The sequence below is a fragment of the Lasiosphaeria miniovina genome (genome assembly GCF_030549165.1).
Source record: "Lasiosphaeria miniovina strain SMH2392-1A chromosome Unknown B0T26scaffold_7, whole genome shotgun sequence".
NCBI classification, from domain to species: Eukaryota; Fungi; Ascomycota; class Sordariomycetes; order Sordariales; family Lasiosphaeriaceae; genus Lasiosphaeria; species Lasiosphaeria miniovina.
In genome coordinates, this window is record NW_026848226.1 from 2,360,438 (window position 1) to 2,374,443 (window position 14,006).

Genomic DNA, 14,006 nt, shown 5'->3' on the forward strand with positions numbered 1-14,006 from the left:
CCATGGCCCCTTTTTGGTTGCCGAGCGAGGGGGACGGCTGACTAACGGACTCGGTAGAATGTCGATTGCTGCTTATGCTGTTCCTATAACATGACAGGTGCACGGCCGCGGTGTATTACTAGATGTGGACTACCTTAAGGTATTAACTCACTCAAACACCGCTCTGTACGGCAGACGGCTAGCCATTCGAGTAGGTAGGTACATGGTCCTAATATCAGGCGATACTGGCGTGGCAAATAGATAGACGACGTGTTAAAAAACAAGGGAAGGGAGAGGTGATGTACAGATAATAGGATGATACCAAAATGTTTTTTGGCTGCTTATAAAGTTGTGTTTTGGATTCGGATACACGAACAGAGAGAGCCGGAAGCTACCTAGCTAGTTTGACACATGTATATTCACACTTATTATAGGACAGCAAAATCACTGCCAAAATCACTCAAGGCAATCCCTAGCAAGTAATAGGGCAAGGCAGGCAGGCCCTGAGACGAAAGAAAAGAGGGACATGAACACTGAAAAGCATATCATCGATGCCGTAGACGCCCTACATTTTTCTGACTTTTCTGTCTCACGTCCTGCTCGCTTTAACGAGGCGATTGCGAGTCTAGTTTCACGTCCTGCCCGCCGTGAATAAGGCGTCTACGGTTCTCCCTTTACGTCATGCCCGTTATGAATAGGCATCTACAGCTTTCGTCTCACGTCCTGCCCGCTATATGTGCGGCTTCTGCAATTTCGTTTCACGTGTTGCCCGCTATGTGAGGCGTCTGCGATTTCGTTTCCCATGTTGCACGTTGTGAATGAGGGAAATGGTTGCAGTAGCAAGGCGTGCAAAACTCATTAATATACCTACACATCATGTAAGTAAAAACGCAGGGGGGAGGTTTGTCCAGGAAAAATCGTACAATCTTTATCTTAGAAGGTGTACTTCTCCTTCTTCTTGTCATCCCTCTTCCTTTCGTTGGCCTTCTCGTCAAGCTTCTGGCGCTTCCGGCTCTCTTTGGCAATCATCTCCGAGAGATCCTCTCGGTATGCCCACTGAGCGCCGAGGCCATCCTGGCGACTGGTCGTCTCGTACTGCCGTCGTAACTCCTCCTTGTCGATGCCATTCTGTGACACCAGCGCATCGGGGTCCAGCGCCACATCAACATCGCCGGGCTTCTTGCGCTTTCGCGTGCTATCGTCCTCTTGGCCTAAGACAGGCGGGCCGTGGCCCGGGCCGTGCTTGGGTAGCTCGTACGTCTTGTCGCTGCCAAAGAATCCCTCAGCCCGAACTTGGCGTTCGGGGATGACCTGGTAGGCGGACCGGGGCGCCTCTTCAGTCTCAAATCCACGTCGTGTCTTACGCAGATCAAATTCGCCTCCAATATTGGTTTCAACGCCAGAAGGTACGCTGTCTGGGTGAATGGTGCTAGCGTACCCACCAGGCGTCTCGAGGCCGGTGAAAGTTTCGGTGCCGCCGGGGACATCGGCACCCTCGTCATCTGACTCCTCTTCGTCCGACTCTTCCTCCTCGGATTCTTCGGCAAGTGGCTGGAGCTCGCCCCAGAGTGTCCGGTCAATCGGCTCGACGGCAGCAGCAACCGCAACCGGCTGCTGCAGGAGTGGCTGCTGCTGGTATGGCGCGCCAGGTTGGGGGGCACCCATAATGCCAAAAATGTCACCGCCATACACAGGCCTGTTGAACTCATCCAGCGGCGGCTTGCCCCACTGGCCTGGTTGGAAGCCAAAACTGGCGCCAGGTGGCAAGGGCGCATTAAGTCCGGGGATTTTGAGGGTAGGGTAAGATGGAGGGGGTCCGACACGTTGCTGCTGGAGCAGCCAGGGCGGGGGGAAGTCGGGTTGCATGCCCAATGCCTCCCGCAGTCCCTCGCTAATCTCGCCGGGCTTGAATATCTTGTAGTCCGCCTCCCACTCTTTGCCTTCGTGGTAGACGTCGCCAAACCGCGTCAGCTCGGGCTTGGTCTGGTGGCGAAAGAAAGCGTCGTAGAGTTTCTGGTAGTCAATGTCCAGCTTGCCCATCTTCGGCTGCATTCTCTCGCGTTGTTTCTGCTTCAGGGTCTGCTCGGCCTGCTTTTCGAGGACAGCATCGCGCATTTCCGTGATTCCCGTGTCCGCAATGAACTTGGGCAGCTTGAAAGGAGGCTTTTCGACACCCCGTTTGCTGGAGAGGTACTCGCGCTTCAGCGCCCAGTGAGGCGGGACCGGGACAACGTTCCGTTGCGACTTGATGTGCACCAAGAGGCGCGGGTCCGATGACGAGACATCGTTCCACTCAACCACCTCGGGGTTCTTCACCGAAGCCTTCAGCTCGGCAATTGTGAGCTTGTTCAGCTGCTTGCGTTTCTTCTTTGACAGTCTGTTCCGTGCGTCATCTTCGCCTTCGCTAGGAATGCCCTCGTTGTCATCGAAAAACACCTCGCCCTTGTTCCCGGCGTTGGCCTCTCGTGCGACCTCGTCGTCTCCGATACCGGTTCCGAACTTCTCAAAGATATTCTTGTAATCGGCGTACGCGGGGTCGCTGAGCAAGTCGCCTTCATCGATGTCGAGGTCAATGTCGTCGTCAACAGCTGCTCCGTTTGCGCTGACTGTGGCAGAGACGCCTGACTGCGATTTCGCCTCGGCGGTTGACTCTTGGACGGATGAAGGGGCCTTCACGGCGAGATTATCTGCGTCGTGCGAAGGGGATACTGCCTGCTCGTCTTTTGGCTCGACCGAAGCTCTAGAGTCATTCTAGCACAGCACATGTTTTGTTAGACACCAACTGCCGCTATAGCAAGATGAAAGCAAAGTGGGGAGAGGGGAGCGAGGGGAGGTGAGGGGAGGAAATGGGGGCGCTAACCACAGCTGTGACTGCCGCCGTCTCTGCTGCTTTTGCCTTTTTCTGCTCTCTCTTTTTGAGCCGGCGCAGCTTGTTTTTGGTATCTTTTGACTGGGCCATTTTGTCGAGCTTCGAGGAGCCGGTCGCTCCTAATCACGCGCGATTACGAGGTTGTGAATCATCCAACAAGAAATGGTGCAAGGTTTTGAACGAGTGTGAGGGGTCGACGTGTTGCGCGATGTCGTTTGGTACTCGGAGGTAGGTGCACTGTAGGAAAGGTGCTGCGCGTAGTTGAACAAGTCTCGAACAAGGTTGCGCGCCCCAAAGGTTTCGAGCCCAGATCAGTAGCCCGCCAAGGTTCCCGGTGGGGCGGCAGGTGTGGCTAGTGAGCATATGGCCCGTGCTCCAGGCAGCCAGATCTAGCCGCTAATGCAGACTTGGTCGGAAAGTGAGGCTGACAATCAGAAAAAGGCCGTTAGTGTGGCGGTGCAGAGCGGTCTTTGGTTGGGCCTGTTGCGGATCCGGCGCAGGCGTAGCCCTGTCGCCTTTGCGCCGCGTGTGAGATGCCGCGCATCGGATTGGCAGTGCCAAGTGAGCTTAATTCTGATGGATGCTTGACATTTGACCTGGTGCTCGTCTCGCATCGGCCAACATCAAACAGCAATACAAGACGGTCTCACCAGTCCACGACGCCTCCCCCTGCGAAGTGCAAGCAATCTGCAAGCAATCTGCAAGCAATCTGCAGCCTTTGCCTTTGCCTGTTCCTTTGCCTGTGCCTGTGGAACCTCGAACCGGAACCTTCCCAATTCGTGTCAATCAATTTTATCCGATCCGCACCTGCTTCGCCAGTGGGAGCAGCGCAGCGCAGAGGCAATGACCAGGTAACTGGCAGCACACCAGCCGCATTGAATCGCAGCGTCGTCCACTCGTTTGAAGGCCGCCCCCGGGCCCCCAATTGCGCATCACGATGCCGCACTCGACTTCGCACTCGACCTCCCACTCGTCGGCTGGTGGCTCGTCTATGCGCACGCCTTCTACCAACCGCTCGTCAGGCACAAAACCCTTTGCCGATGCCAGCGCCATCGGGAGCAGCCCGGGTAACGTCAATGGCGGCACAGAGAAGTTCCCCGACTTCGATACAGGGCATGCCTTTGGCACCCCGAACGGGCGGGAGCCAAGCCCTCGTTGGCAGCAGAATGGTGCCACAAACCCCAACGAACACCCAGATCGCTGGCATCCGAGGAGAGAAAGTCGCGTTAGGTGGGCTCCAAGAGATCCTCCACCACGCTCGTTCGGCCATGGGAAGCAGAAGAGCATAAGTCACGCCATCCGCCAGATTCGCTCGGGAAGTATGAGCCAGAATGCCCATGAGATCGCGGATGCGCTTCGTGCGCCCGTCTCGTACAAGCTTATTGTATGCTCTACACTCTATCCGTCCCATCTCCCGCTCTGCGCTCCCCCAATGCTGACTGCGACTTGCTTACTAGACGCTTTGCGTCATGTGGTACTGGTCGTCTGCCCTGACCAACACCTCGTCCAAGTCCATCCTCACGGCCTTTGACAAGCCCGCCACGTTGACGCTAGTGCAATTCGGCTTCGTCTCGTCCTACTGCATATTGTTCTCCGTCCTAGCCTCGACCTTCCCGAGACTACGGAATGCTATCCCAGCCCTCAAGAATCCCATCCGCGCCCCCTCGCGAGATGTCATCGTTACCACGCTTCCCCTAGCGGCCTTTCAGATCGCAGGCCATCTCCTCAGCTCGACGGCCACCTCCAAAATCCCAGTCTCCCTCGTCCACACGATAAAGGGGCTGTCTCCACTGTTTACTGTCCTCGCCTACCGATTTATCTTTGATATTCAGTATCCTAGGGCCACTTATCTATCCCTAGTCCCCCTCACTGCTGGCGTCATGTTGGCTTGCTCGGGAAAGCACAGCTTTGAGGGCGAGTACCTGGGAATCTTCTCCGCCCTGCTCGCGACCATGATCTTTGTGACGCAGAACATATTCTCCAAGCGGCTCTTCAACGAAGCCGCCCGCGCTGAGGAGATGGGGCTCGGCGCGCAGTCCCGCAAGCTGGACAAGCTCAACCTACTCTGCTACTCGTCCGGCATGGCCTTTATCATCACGGGCCCCATCTGGCTCTGGAGCGAGGGCATTGGCATCATCGGCGACTTTCTGTGGGACGGCTCGCTGGACCTGGCCGTGAGCCCCAACTCGTTCGACCACGGCCGGCTCACGCTCGAGTTCATCTTCAACGGCACCTTCCACTTTGCCCAGAACATCCTGGCGTTTGTGCTGCTGTCCATGGTGTCGCCCGTGACGTACTCAGTGGCCAGCCTCATCAAGCGCGTCTTTGTCATCATCATCGCCATCATCTGGTTCCGCAGCCCGACCACCAACGTGCAGGGCGCCGGCATCACCCTAACCTTCCTCGGCCTGTATCTCTACGATAGGAGTAACATGAAGAACAAGGCCGACCAGCGGGCCCGCTCCATGACGGAGAGCAAGCTCGACCAGTCCATCCTACCCATCCTGCCGCTGCACGTGCCGAAACAGCCGGGGGCGGCCATGTCGCAGCTCGCCCCGGGCAGTAGCACCATCAGCCAGACCATCTTCGAGAGCCCCATCGCCGTTGACGCGCCGCCGCCGCCACCGCTCGGCAGCGGCGGCTACACCAATGGCCACTCGGCGTCCAACAGCCTCGCGAACGACGCCAAGAAGTCGGACGACCTCGGGCGCGGCCGCATCAGGGGTACCAGTAACGCCAGCTGGCTTCCGCCGGGGACGCGGCAGGAAGACACGTGGCGCCTTGGGGACGGCGGCATGGTGGTTGCGAGGTAGACGACGGCCGTGATCATGTCATATTTTGTTTTCTTCATTTCTTCCTCTTGGATTTTGTTCTTCATTTTGGCATCCAATCCAGAACCCAACTTTTTATCTATCTTACTCCTGTCCCCCTCCCTCCCGAAAAAGAGAGGAAAAAAGACAAAAGCTACTATTATTACTACGACTACTTATATTCTACGAGTGCTGCTCATTTCACGACAGGAAGGCATGGAAGCAAGTGAGCCCGGGACTCGTTGCAATCAACGTTGTGTGTGTAATGAGGGAGGTAGTGGAAACGGAGTTTCATCGCCATGTTTTGTTCTTGATGTTATATCGTCGTATCGTGGCGACCCGGCAGGAAGTAAGGCAGGGACAGCGACAAGAGTGGGATATGAAATGGAAAGGGAAATGGGAGAATAAATGCTTTCTTTTTTTTTCTCTCTCCCATGTACCCATAGAAAAAGAATGGTCAAAGGGCGGGAACGTTTTTATGTTTTACTATTCTTATTACCACTATTATTGTTGATTGTTAGAGATTTAGGATGGTTGCCATGATTACAATATACATGGGCGGACATGAGGAGGATTAGGATAAGAGGGAGGCATAGACGGCGTTATTGTTGGTACCTTTTCTCTTTGTTTTAGAGGGGCTGAAGCGAAGGGTTCGGCTGGGGTTTATTGTTGTTTAACATCAACTGTCACCCGTCACGCGTCAACAGTCACCAGTCACCACCCCTCTGATTTCTAATTGTATGATATATATCATACACCGAATTTGTGTCTGTGGAAGTCGCGCCTAGAGTAGACGAAATTAAATAAACATACCGAGTATGATATGACTATCGGAGCAGTGCCGTTCAATTTTTTTGACCTTTTTGCTGTACCGCGGCAAATGCTTGAGTGTGTTCATTTTATAGTGTGTGTGTGGTGATGGGTATAAGCCATTTATTTCACTTTGGTGATAGATCTAGCTGTAGAAGTCCGTCCTTGAGCAGGACGAAATAATACATACAAACATGCCGAGTATACATGTTCATGTTATGTTTATAAGTACGAAACTAGACGTTCAGTACCAGAATAGATAGACAATGAGTGGGAAATTAGCAAGACAGTTGATCACAGTCTCTATTCTTGGTTGTTTATTATTAATGTAGTGTAAAACCAGCCAGTTAGCTGACCAGCGAGCGAGTGAGTGAGTGAGTCATTCACTCAATCAGCCACTCCTCGACCTCGACGCCCATGCTGCGGCCCAGCGCGCGGATCATCTCCCAGCCGACGTTGACGCGCCACTTGCCGCCGCGGTCCATGGCGTCGCCGCCGCTGGCGCTGGCCAAGCCGCCGACGCGCACCAGCAACCGCAGGCTCGCCAGCGTGGCCATGGCCATGCCGATATCAGCATCCATGCCATCAACCAGCCCTCCCCATTCCCTGGAAGCATACCGGCCGTCCCACTCGCCGCGCACGGCCGCGAAGATTGCCAGCATGCGCTCCAGCACAAACGCGTGCGCGCCGAGCAGCTTGCGCGCAATCTTGCGGTGCTTGCTCCGGCCCGGCCCGGCCCCACGCCCTACACTTACCGACAGCCCGCCGCGCCGCCGCCGCCGTCCGTGGTGGTGCGTCGAGAACAGCACCAGGTCGTGCCGCGTCGCGTTGTGCGACGCCAGGTACGCGGCCAGCAGTAGGAGGCGCGCCGTCGTCGGGAGCAGCGCCGCCAGGTCCGACGTGTGGGGCTTGCTGCTGGTCTGGGGAGTTATGGAGTTGCTGCCGCTGGGGATAGGAGTTGAAGGAGCAGGAGCAGCGCTTGGCGGCCGCGCGGCCACGATGATGCCCGGGTCCAGCAAACACTCGTCCTGGAAGTGGGCGCGGGCGGCGATCAGCAGCTTGGAGAACTCGCGGGCGCCGCGGGTGCCGGCGACGACGGGGGTCGTAAAGCGCGGCCACAGGGCGTCGCAGGCGTGGCGGAAGGCCGGCAGCGTGCGCGTGGCGGCGCGCGCCAGCGCGTCGTGCACGGCCGCCGCGAAACGCGCCCACAGGTCCGCCCCCTCCTCGGGCGTGGTGTTCGGCAGCGCGGGCGCCTCCAGCGGTGGTCCGCCAGCCGCGACGATAGCCACGAACTCGGTCTTGGTGTAGTTGGGAAAGTGTACGTGCGGCGCGAACGCCGTGTGCAGGAAGCTGGCTGGCGGAGATGTCACGATGAAGACGCTCGTTATGCAGGGGATCTGGATCGGGGGACGAGAAAAGGGGTGAGCAAGACAAGAAAAGAAGGGGGTTCAAGGGGGAAGCTTACAATCTCGGCCAACCTCGCGAGAGCGGGCAGCAGAGTTGGGGTTGCTTCCCTCTGGCGGTCGATGCCGTCAAAGACGAGGACGAAGCGGAAGCCGTCGGGCCGCGGAGCGTACTTGAGCATCTTGGACAGCTCGACGGTCAGCTGCGACACGTTCTCGCAGCGGGAGGATGACGGGCCATGCCAGCGCAGGGCCTTGGCGACCTTGCCGACGACGCTCTCGAAGAGGTGGCGGCTCGTGATGCACTCGACCGAGTTGACAATGGCGAAGCGGAGGCGCAGGTCACCGTCTGGCGACCCGTCGTCTTCGCTGGCCTCGAGCCGCGCAAGCAGGGCGACGGTTATGGCGCTCTTTCCTGTGGCCTCAGTCCCATAGAGGACGACGTTCTGGCATGGTGCGGCATCCGGCTGTCGTCGTAATCAGTCAGTACGGCGGGTTATGTGGGCGGGCTTGTGTAGATGTAGATTCAAGCGGCGAGGCGCGAGTGGAGGGGAGGTTGAGTTGCATACGTGCAAGAGAGTCGCCAGGGATCGAAGTTGAAAGGATCGGCAAGGAAAGGCCTGGGCAAGCGACGTCAAGACCAGCTCGTCGGGGAGCTGGAACAAAGAATTCCGCATGGTCGGGCCCGACGGTGGAGGGGGTGCGGTGTAGATTGCTTGTTCAATTGGTCAAAGTGTGGGAGTTGGAAAGTCGCCGTCGTCGACCATGAATATCCGTATCCGTAGATGGGATGGATGTAATGGATGCAAGTCGTGTCACGCGTGCCGCCCCCAGGGTTCTTTCTAACTTCTACACAGTAGGGTCGTTTGCCAGTGTCGCGGCAGGTGGACTAGCCCTTGGCGCCTTGGCGCGACTGGTGAATTCCGTAAGCGTGCTCAGCAGCGCAGACTTGCCACTTGGCACAGTTGGTATTAGTTACGGAGTTTGGCTCTTTACGCCAGATGGGAGACCGGGCTTCTGAACTTGTTGAACTAAACCTCGATTATTAAACACGCATTATTCAGCGGCTGTGTAACTCGAAAAAACAGGGCTAAAATATTATGGCCGGGCCAAGAAGGCGCAGCCAGCCCTGCAGCCCTGCAGCAGCAGCAGCAGACACACATGGTGAGCGCCAAGCCGGATGTCTCGTCGACACTCAAAAGACTTTTGTTGGTGAGTGGTTGCTGCCCTCGCCCGCCCCGTTTCTCCATTTTCGATGCCACTGACAATTGACCAGTCACATCAACGGCTCGGCGTCCTGCTTGGCCAGATAAAGTGCTAGGTCAGCAGTATCCGTACTCCGTAGGGCGCTGCTCCTTCTGAAACCTAGCCTGACCAGACCAAGCCAAGCCGAGCCAAGCCGAGCTAAGCACCCGTCGGGATTATGCTTTCGGTCGACGGATTAACGGACGACGTTGGCCTCGTTGCCCCGATGTAAGCCAAGTACGTACAGTACTGTGCATACTCAATACGGATAGAGCTTCCAGAATGCGGCGTCATGGGAAGCTCAAACCTCAAACTATCTGTAGTACCTAAGTATGTTACGACCTGGGCAGCTTCGGAGGGGAGGGTTGCTGGAACTCTCCTAACAGTATGCTGGTACGGAGTATGTATGCACGACCAATCCCACCAGCGTGCTTTACACCTACCTATGCCTACCAATCCTTCGAGCGCGGGCTTGGCGCGCTGGGGCTATGGCTCGCTGATTGCGTAGTCATACATGGATGGGCCATTGATTCTATCGCAACCTCAGCTTCGATATTGTATACCTACCCAGGTAATCATATAAATATACGAGCTGTATACGGTATACGGTATACAGTGTCTGTTGGGATGCCTCGTTGTTTGTCATCATTGGCACTGACACTTACACTGACACTGACGTCGACGTCGATGCAACACAATGGACTACGCTGCTCGAGGTGACGGCGGCTACCCCGAGGCTGAGTCTTCGGCACAAAGTCTAAGCATAGGTCCGGCGAGTCCAAATTCAACCGCCGTCGACAGCTTCAAGCCCTACTACTCCAAGCGGCCTCACCGCAAGTCGAGGACGGGCTGCCGCAACTGCAAGCGGCGCAAGGTGAGCAACTTGACTCCTAGACAAACTGTTGGCTAACACCCTGTCCAGGTCAAATGCGATGAAGCCCGGCCCTTGTGTCGCCCGTGTTCCTTCCGGGGTGACACGTGCGAGTACCCCCCACTGCCCGTCTCTCATTCCTCTGGCTTTGGCTTTGGCTCTGGCTCTGGCTCTGGCTCTGGCTCTGGCTCTGGCTCTGGCTCTTCCGCTTCCAGCTCCGTATCCCCCCATGTATATACGAATACCGCCTCCGCGGCTGTGGTCTCGTACAATGGCCCCCTTGGCGCCCCGGCCTTCCCGGTTGTGCAGGAGCCGCTGTTCATACCCGCGGGACGCGAGGCTGTCGACATGCGGCTGCTGTGGTTCTACTCGACCGCAACCTTCAAGTCGCTCTCGTCCAACTCGGGACGCGAACCCACGGTCGACCACGCCCTGCGCGTCAAGCTGATCGAGCTCGCCTTCTCCAACGACTTCCTCATGAACTGCTTGCTGGGCCTCGCCTCCATGCACATGCAACACGTCGGCCACGCCGGGTCCGGCTCCCGCTCCGGCGCCCTCGACGTCCCGCGCTCCACCGCCCTGCTCTACCGCGGCCAGGCCTTCGAGGGCTACCGCCGCGCCGTCGAGGACGCCGAGCCGTCGACCTTCCCCGCCCTCGTCGCCGGCTCGCTCGTGCTGTGCGGCCTGTCGTCGTACGGCTTCCGCGGCGAAGACGCCACGCCCCTGTACATCCTCGACTGGCTAGTCCTGTGGCGTGGCGTCGGCGTCATAGTTAACCTGACGCGCATGCGCTCAAAGAACCCCACGGGGCTCGAGGTCCTCTTCTTCCGGCCCAAAATCGACTACGACGCCGCCACCCGCCACATCCCAAACTACCTGCTCTTTATGCTGTCGACCATCAAGCAGGGCGACGATAGCGGCGACCCCGATTCTGGTGCCGTCGCCACCTACTACCACGCCCTCAAGCTGCTCGGCTCGCTGTACGCCGAGCTGCTCAACGGCTTCAACCCCATCCTCGAGCTGCGCATCGTCACGCTCCTCTCGCGGCTGACGCCCGACTTCATCGCCGCGGCGCGCGCCCGCCGCCCGCGCGCCCTCGTCATCATCGCGCACTTCCTCGTCTTCCTCAAGCTCGTCGACAACATCTGGTGGATGCAGGACATATCCGACCCGGAGATCCGCGCCATCGCGGCCGTCGTCGGCCCGGATTGGGAGCCCATGCTGCGCATCCCGCTGGCGGCCGTCGACCTCGCCGACCACGCGGCCATCGCCCGCGCGCTGCTCGAGGACCCCGCCTGGCGCGCCCCCGACTGGGACGCCTGCAGTAAGGACAAACACCTGTATATCCAGTCTCGCGCCTGGCCCGATGATACGGGCATGCTGCTCGTCTACGACCCCGTTACGGGCAGGTTCAACTATCGCTTTCCGCCGGAACAGGCCCATCCCGGCAAGGGCCTGCCTGAGGATTGAGGGCGGGGATATATATCATGATGGCTTTTCTGATTTTTTTTTCTTTTCTTTTCGTCTTTGTTGCGAGCTTAAAAATGAATTTTTGGAAATGAAATGATGTACACAAAAAAAACACTCTCTCTCCTAGGGTGATGGGCTTTTTTTGTCTGTATTCTTCATGTTCTCCGTATTGTCTCGCTTACGTAGCTGGTGAGCTGTGTCATACAGGGTACATTGCAAATGTTTTCTTTCATCTACCTAGGTATCCGTATCCGTATCCGTATCCGTACTCCGGGAGCGAGAGCGAGAGCGTGTTCTATAGTTAACATCACGTATCACCAAAGTGGAATATTCCCATCCCATGCACCACACAAACACACTGAAAATGCCGCAACAGAAAGTCAAACAATTGAAGGGCTCCGAACAGAGTCATACCGGCTTGTGTAATATATGCACGTACAGTGCCTACCTTGTCAAGGTCTCAAACAGACATGGCCGTGTGAAATATATATGATATACCTATTGCACACAACAATCGACCTATATACACTCCCCCTCTCCCTCTCCCCCCCCGTCCATCCCCTCTCCTCCATCCGCTCAAAGCCCAAACCACTCCTCACTAGCCGTCAAGTTCGCCGGCACGCTGTGCCCAACGCCCGTGGCATAGATGCCCTGGACGTGATCTCCATAATTGTCCGTGCGGTAGTTGCGCTCGGGGAAGTTGGCCACGGTGCTGGTTGGGGTTTGGTCGACGCCGAACACGTTCGTCCACTGCTTGATCTCTTCCTGGTAGTTGGCTGGCGCCAGCGTGCCGTCGGCACTGCCGTGCCAGATCTGCATCTTGGGCCGCGGGCCCGTGTAGCCCGGGAACATGTTGCGCGCGACGTTGCCCCTGTTTTGAACGTTGTCAGTTCGTGTTCTTTCTTTACATGGACGAGAAAGGGGGAGAAAAAGGGGTAGACAAAAGAAAACACACCAAGCCTCGGGCGTGGCCTTGCTCTGGCCGCCGCTGCACGAGTTGTTCCAGGCGTCGACGCCGCCCGATGACGACACGAAACAGCCGGCGGCGACGCCGCTGTATAGCGATACGGCGCTGATGAGCTGGGGGTACGTGGCAGCCATGACGTTGGACATCATGGCGCCGGAGCTGCCGCCGGTGACGTACACGCGGGCCGGGTTGGCCTTGTAGTGGTCGATGGCATACAGAATCATGTTGGAGATGGCCTGGGAGTCGCCGCCGCCGTTGGTCCTGAGCGAGGCCTTGCTCGACACGTCCCAGCAGGTGCCGCTGTTGGGGCTGCTGGGCCACACCGTGATGTAGCCCTTCTTGTCGGACCCTTTCGCCCACGGGATCTTGGAGTTGCGGAAGTACGACTGCGCCGTCGACTGGCACGAGTGAATGACGATGACCACGGGCGGGTTGTCGACGACCTTGTCGGGCACGTAGACCCACATTTCGGCCTTGGACGTCGCGTTGTTGGGGTAGCTGACCCGGGTCAGCGCCGCGCCGGGGGCCAGGGACGCGGCCGTGAGGGCCATCGCCAGGGCCGTTGTGCCAAGCATTTCTGTTTGTCTCTCTCTCTCTCTCCCTGTATGTGTATAGAACCTTGAATCAAACAAAAGATCAAAAATCAAAGACTCACAATGACACAAACACACACACACACATAGCTGAGAACAGAGAAGTCAAGAAGAGCTCCCCTGAAAGCCAAGACCTGACGGGCATATATAGCTAGGTAGCTACACAGTGGCTAGCTAGCATATAGCCATCCATCCGTGCAAGCAAGCCAGCCTCCATCTCGGAATATGCTCTTTCCCCCACTCGCTCCCGCTTGCTCCCGCCCAACATATGAACCTACACACACACACACACACACAACTGACAGCGGAGAATTTACCCCATACCCCAGAATGTGATATGGCATGTATGGGAGGGCCACGGTAGGTAGACAGGGGGGAAGAGTGGACGGAGGCAATCTACACGCACATACAGATACCAACGAAGAAGGGGAAGAAATCAGTAATTTCTGCACCAACCACAAGACGCCCCTCCACTCTCCCCCGCAAGACGGAGAATGGGGAAAGGGGGGAAGAGGCGTATACGGTAGGCACCCGAAGACATGGAAAGGGCGGCTAAAACGACCCATCGGCGGCCGGAGGAAGACGAGCGAAAAGGGATACCGGTATAACACATGATCGAGCTCTCATTGGACCGCCGCATCGCCAGGACCCCGGGCGTCGTGGTTGGTTAATCCCGCGGAAGAGTGACAGATTGCCGCAACATCCGTTGAGAATCTCAAATACCTTTCTACTTCAATGGCCGGGCGCAGAGCAACCCTTTTGAGTTCACATGGCGAAACAACACGTGAGAAGCTTAGGCAGACGTCATCAACCGCTGCCACCAGTCGAGCATTTATCCTATATACCTGCAGTGTCAACAATAAAGAAACATGGTCTGGCACGTACGGTAGACAGGAAAAGACTTGATTGATACACAGCTCACACAAATGAAAAACTTGACTGAGCTAGGGGGGCCTCCCCGGCAACTTCTTTTCGCTTCTATACACAGG

The 14,006-nt window shown here is 57.0% G+C and overlaps 5 protein-coding genes across 5 annotated transcripts; 2 read left to right on the plus strand and 3 right to left on the minus strand.

The window, feature by feature from the left end:
• Positions 1-912: 912 nt before the first annotated feature.
• On the minus strand, positions 913-2,938 carry B0T26DRAFT_680249 (uncharacterized protein; the record flags this gene model as incomplete). Its single annotated transcript, XM_060440470.1, has 2 exons — positions 913-2,730; positions 2,840-2,938. 2 exons carry the CDS (start codon positions 2,936-2,938, stop codon positions 913-915), a joined length of 1,917 nt encoding a protein of 638 aa, XP_060291678.1.
• Positions 2,939-3,839: 901 nt separating this feature from the next.
• Positions 3,840-5,661, plus strand: B0T26DRAFT_657059 (triose-phosphate transporter family-domain-containing protein; the record flags this gene model as incomplete). The annotated part of the gene is made up of 2 exons (XM_060438755.1): positions 3,840-4,232; positions 4,306-5,661. The coding sequence occupies 2 exons, from the start codon at positions 3,840-3,842 to the stop codon at positions 5,659-5,661; spliced, it is 1,749 nt and encodes a 582-aa protein (XP_060291679.1).
• Positions 5,662-6,755: 1,094 nt separating this feature from the next.
• B0T26DRAFT_806331 (origin recognition complex subunit 5 C-terminus-domain-containing protein) lies at positions 6,756-8,865 on the minus strand. Its single transcript, XM_060447186.1, has 3 exons — positions 8,441-8,865; positions 7,934-8,338; positions 6,756-7,865 (listed from the first exon to the last, which is right to left on the minus strand). Exons 1-3 carry the CDS (start codon positions 8,546-8,548, stop codon positions 6,852-6,854), a joined length of 1,527 nt encoding a protein of 508 aa, XP_060291680.1. The 5' UTR covers positions 8,549-8,865; the 3' UTR covers positions 6,756-6,851.
• Positions 8,866-9,813: 948 nt separating this feature from the next.
• Positions 9,814-11,457, plus strand: B0T26DRAFT_656581 (uncharacterized protein; the record flags this gene model as incomplete). The annotated part of the gene is made up of 3 exons (XM_060438720.1): positions 9,814-9,990; positions 10,039-10,218; positions 10,300-11,457. The coding sequence occupies 3 exons, from the start codon at positions 9,814-9,816 to the stop codon at positions 11,455-11,457; spliced, it is 1,515 nt and encodes a 504-aa protein (XP_060291681.1).
• A 576-nt stretch (positions 11,458-12,033) lies between these two features.
• B0T26DRAFT_655856 (Alpha/Beta hydrolase protein) lies at positions 12,034-12,975 on the minus strand (the record flags this gene model as incomplete). Its single annotated transcript, XM_060438660.1, has 2 exons — positions 12,034-12,328; positions 12,413-12,975. The coding sequence occupies 2 exons, from the start codon at positions 12,973-12,975 to the stop codon at positions 12,034-12,036; spliced, it is 858 nt and encodes a 285-aa protein (XP_060291682.1).
• Between the last annotated feature and the right edge of the window lie 1,031 nt (positions 12,976-14,006).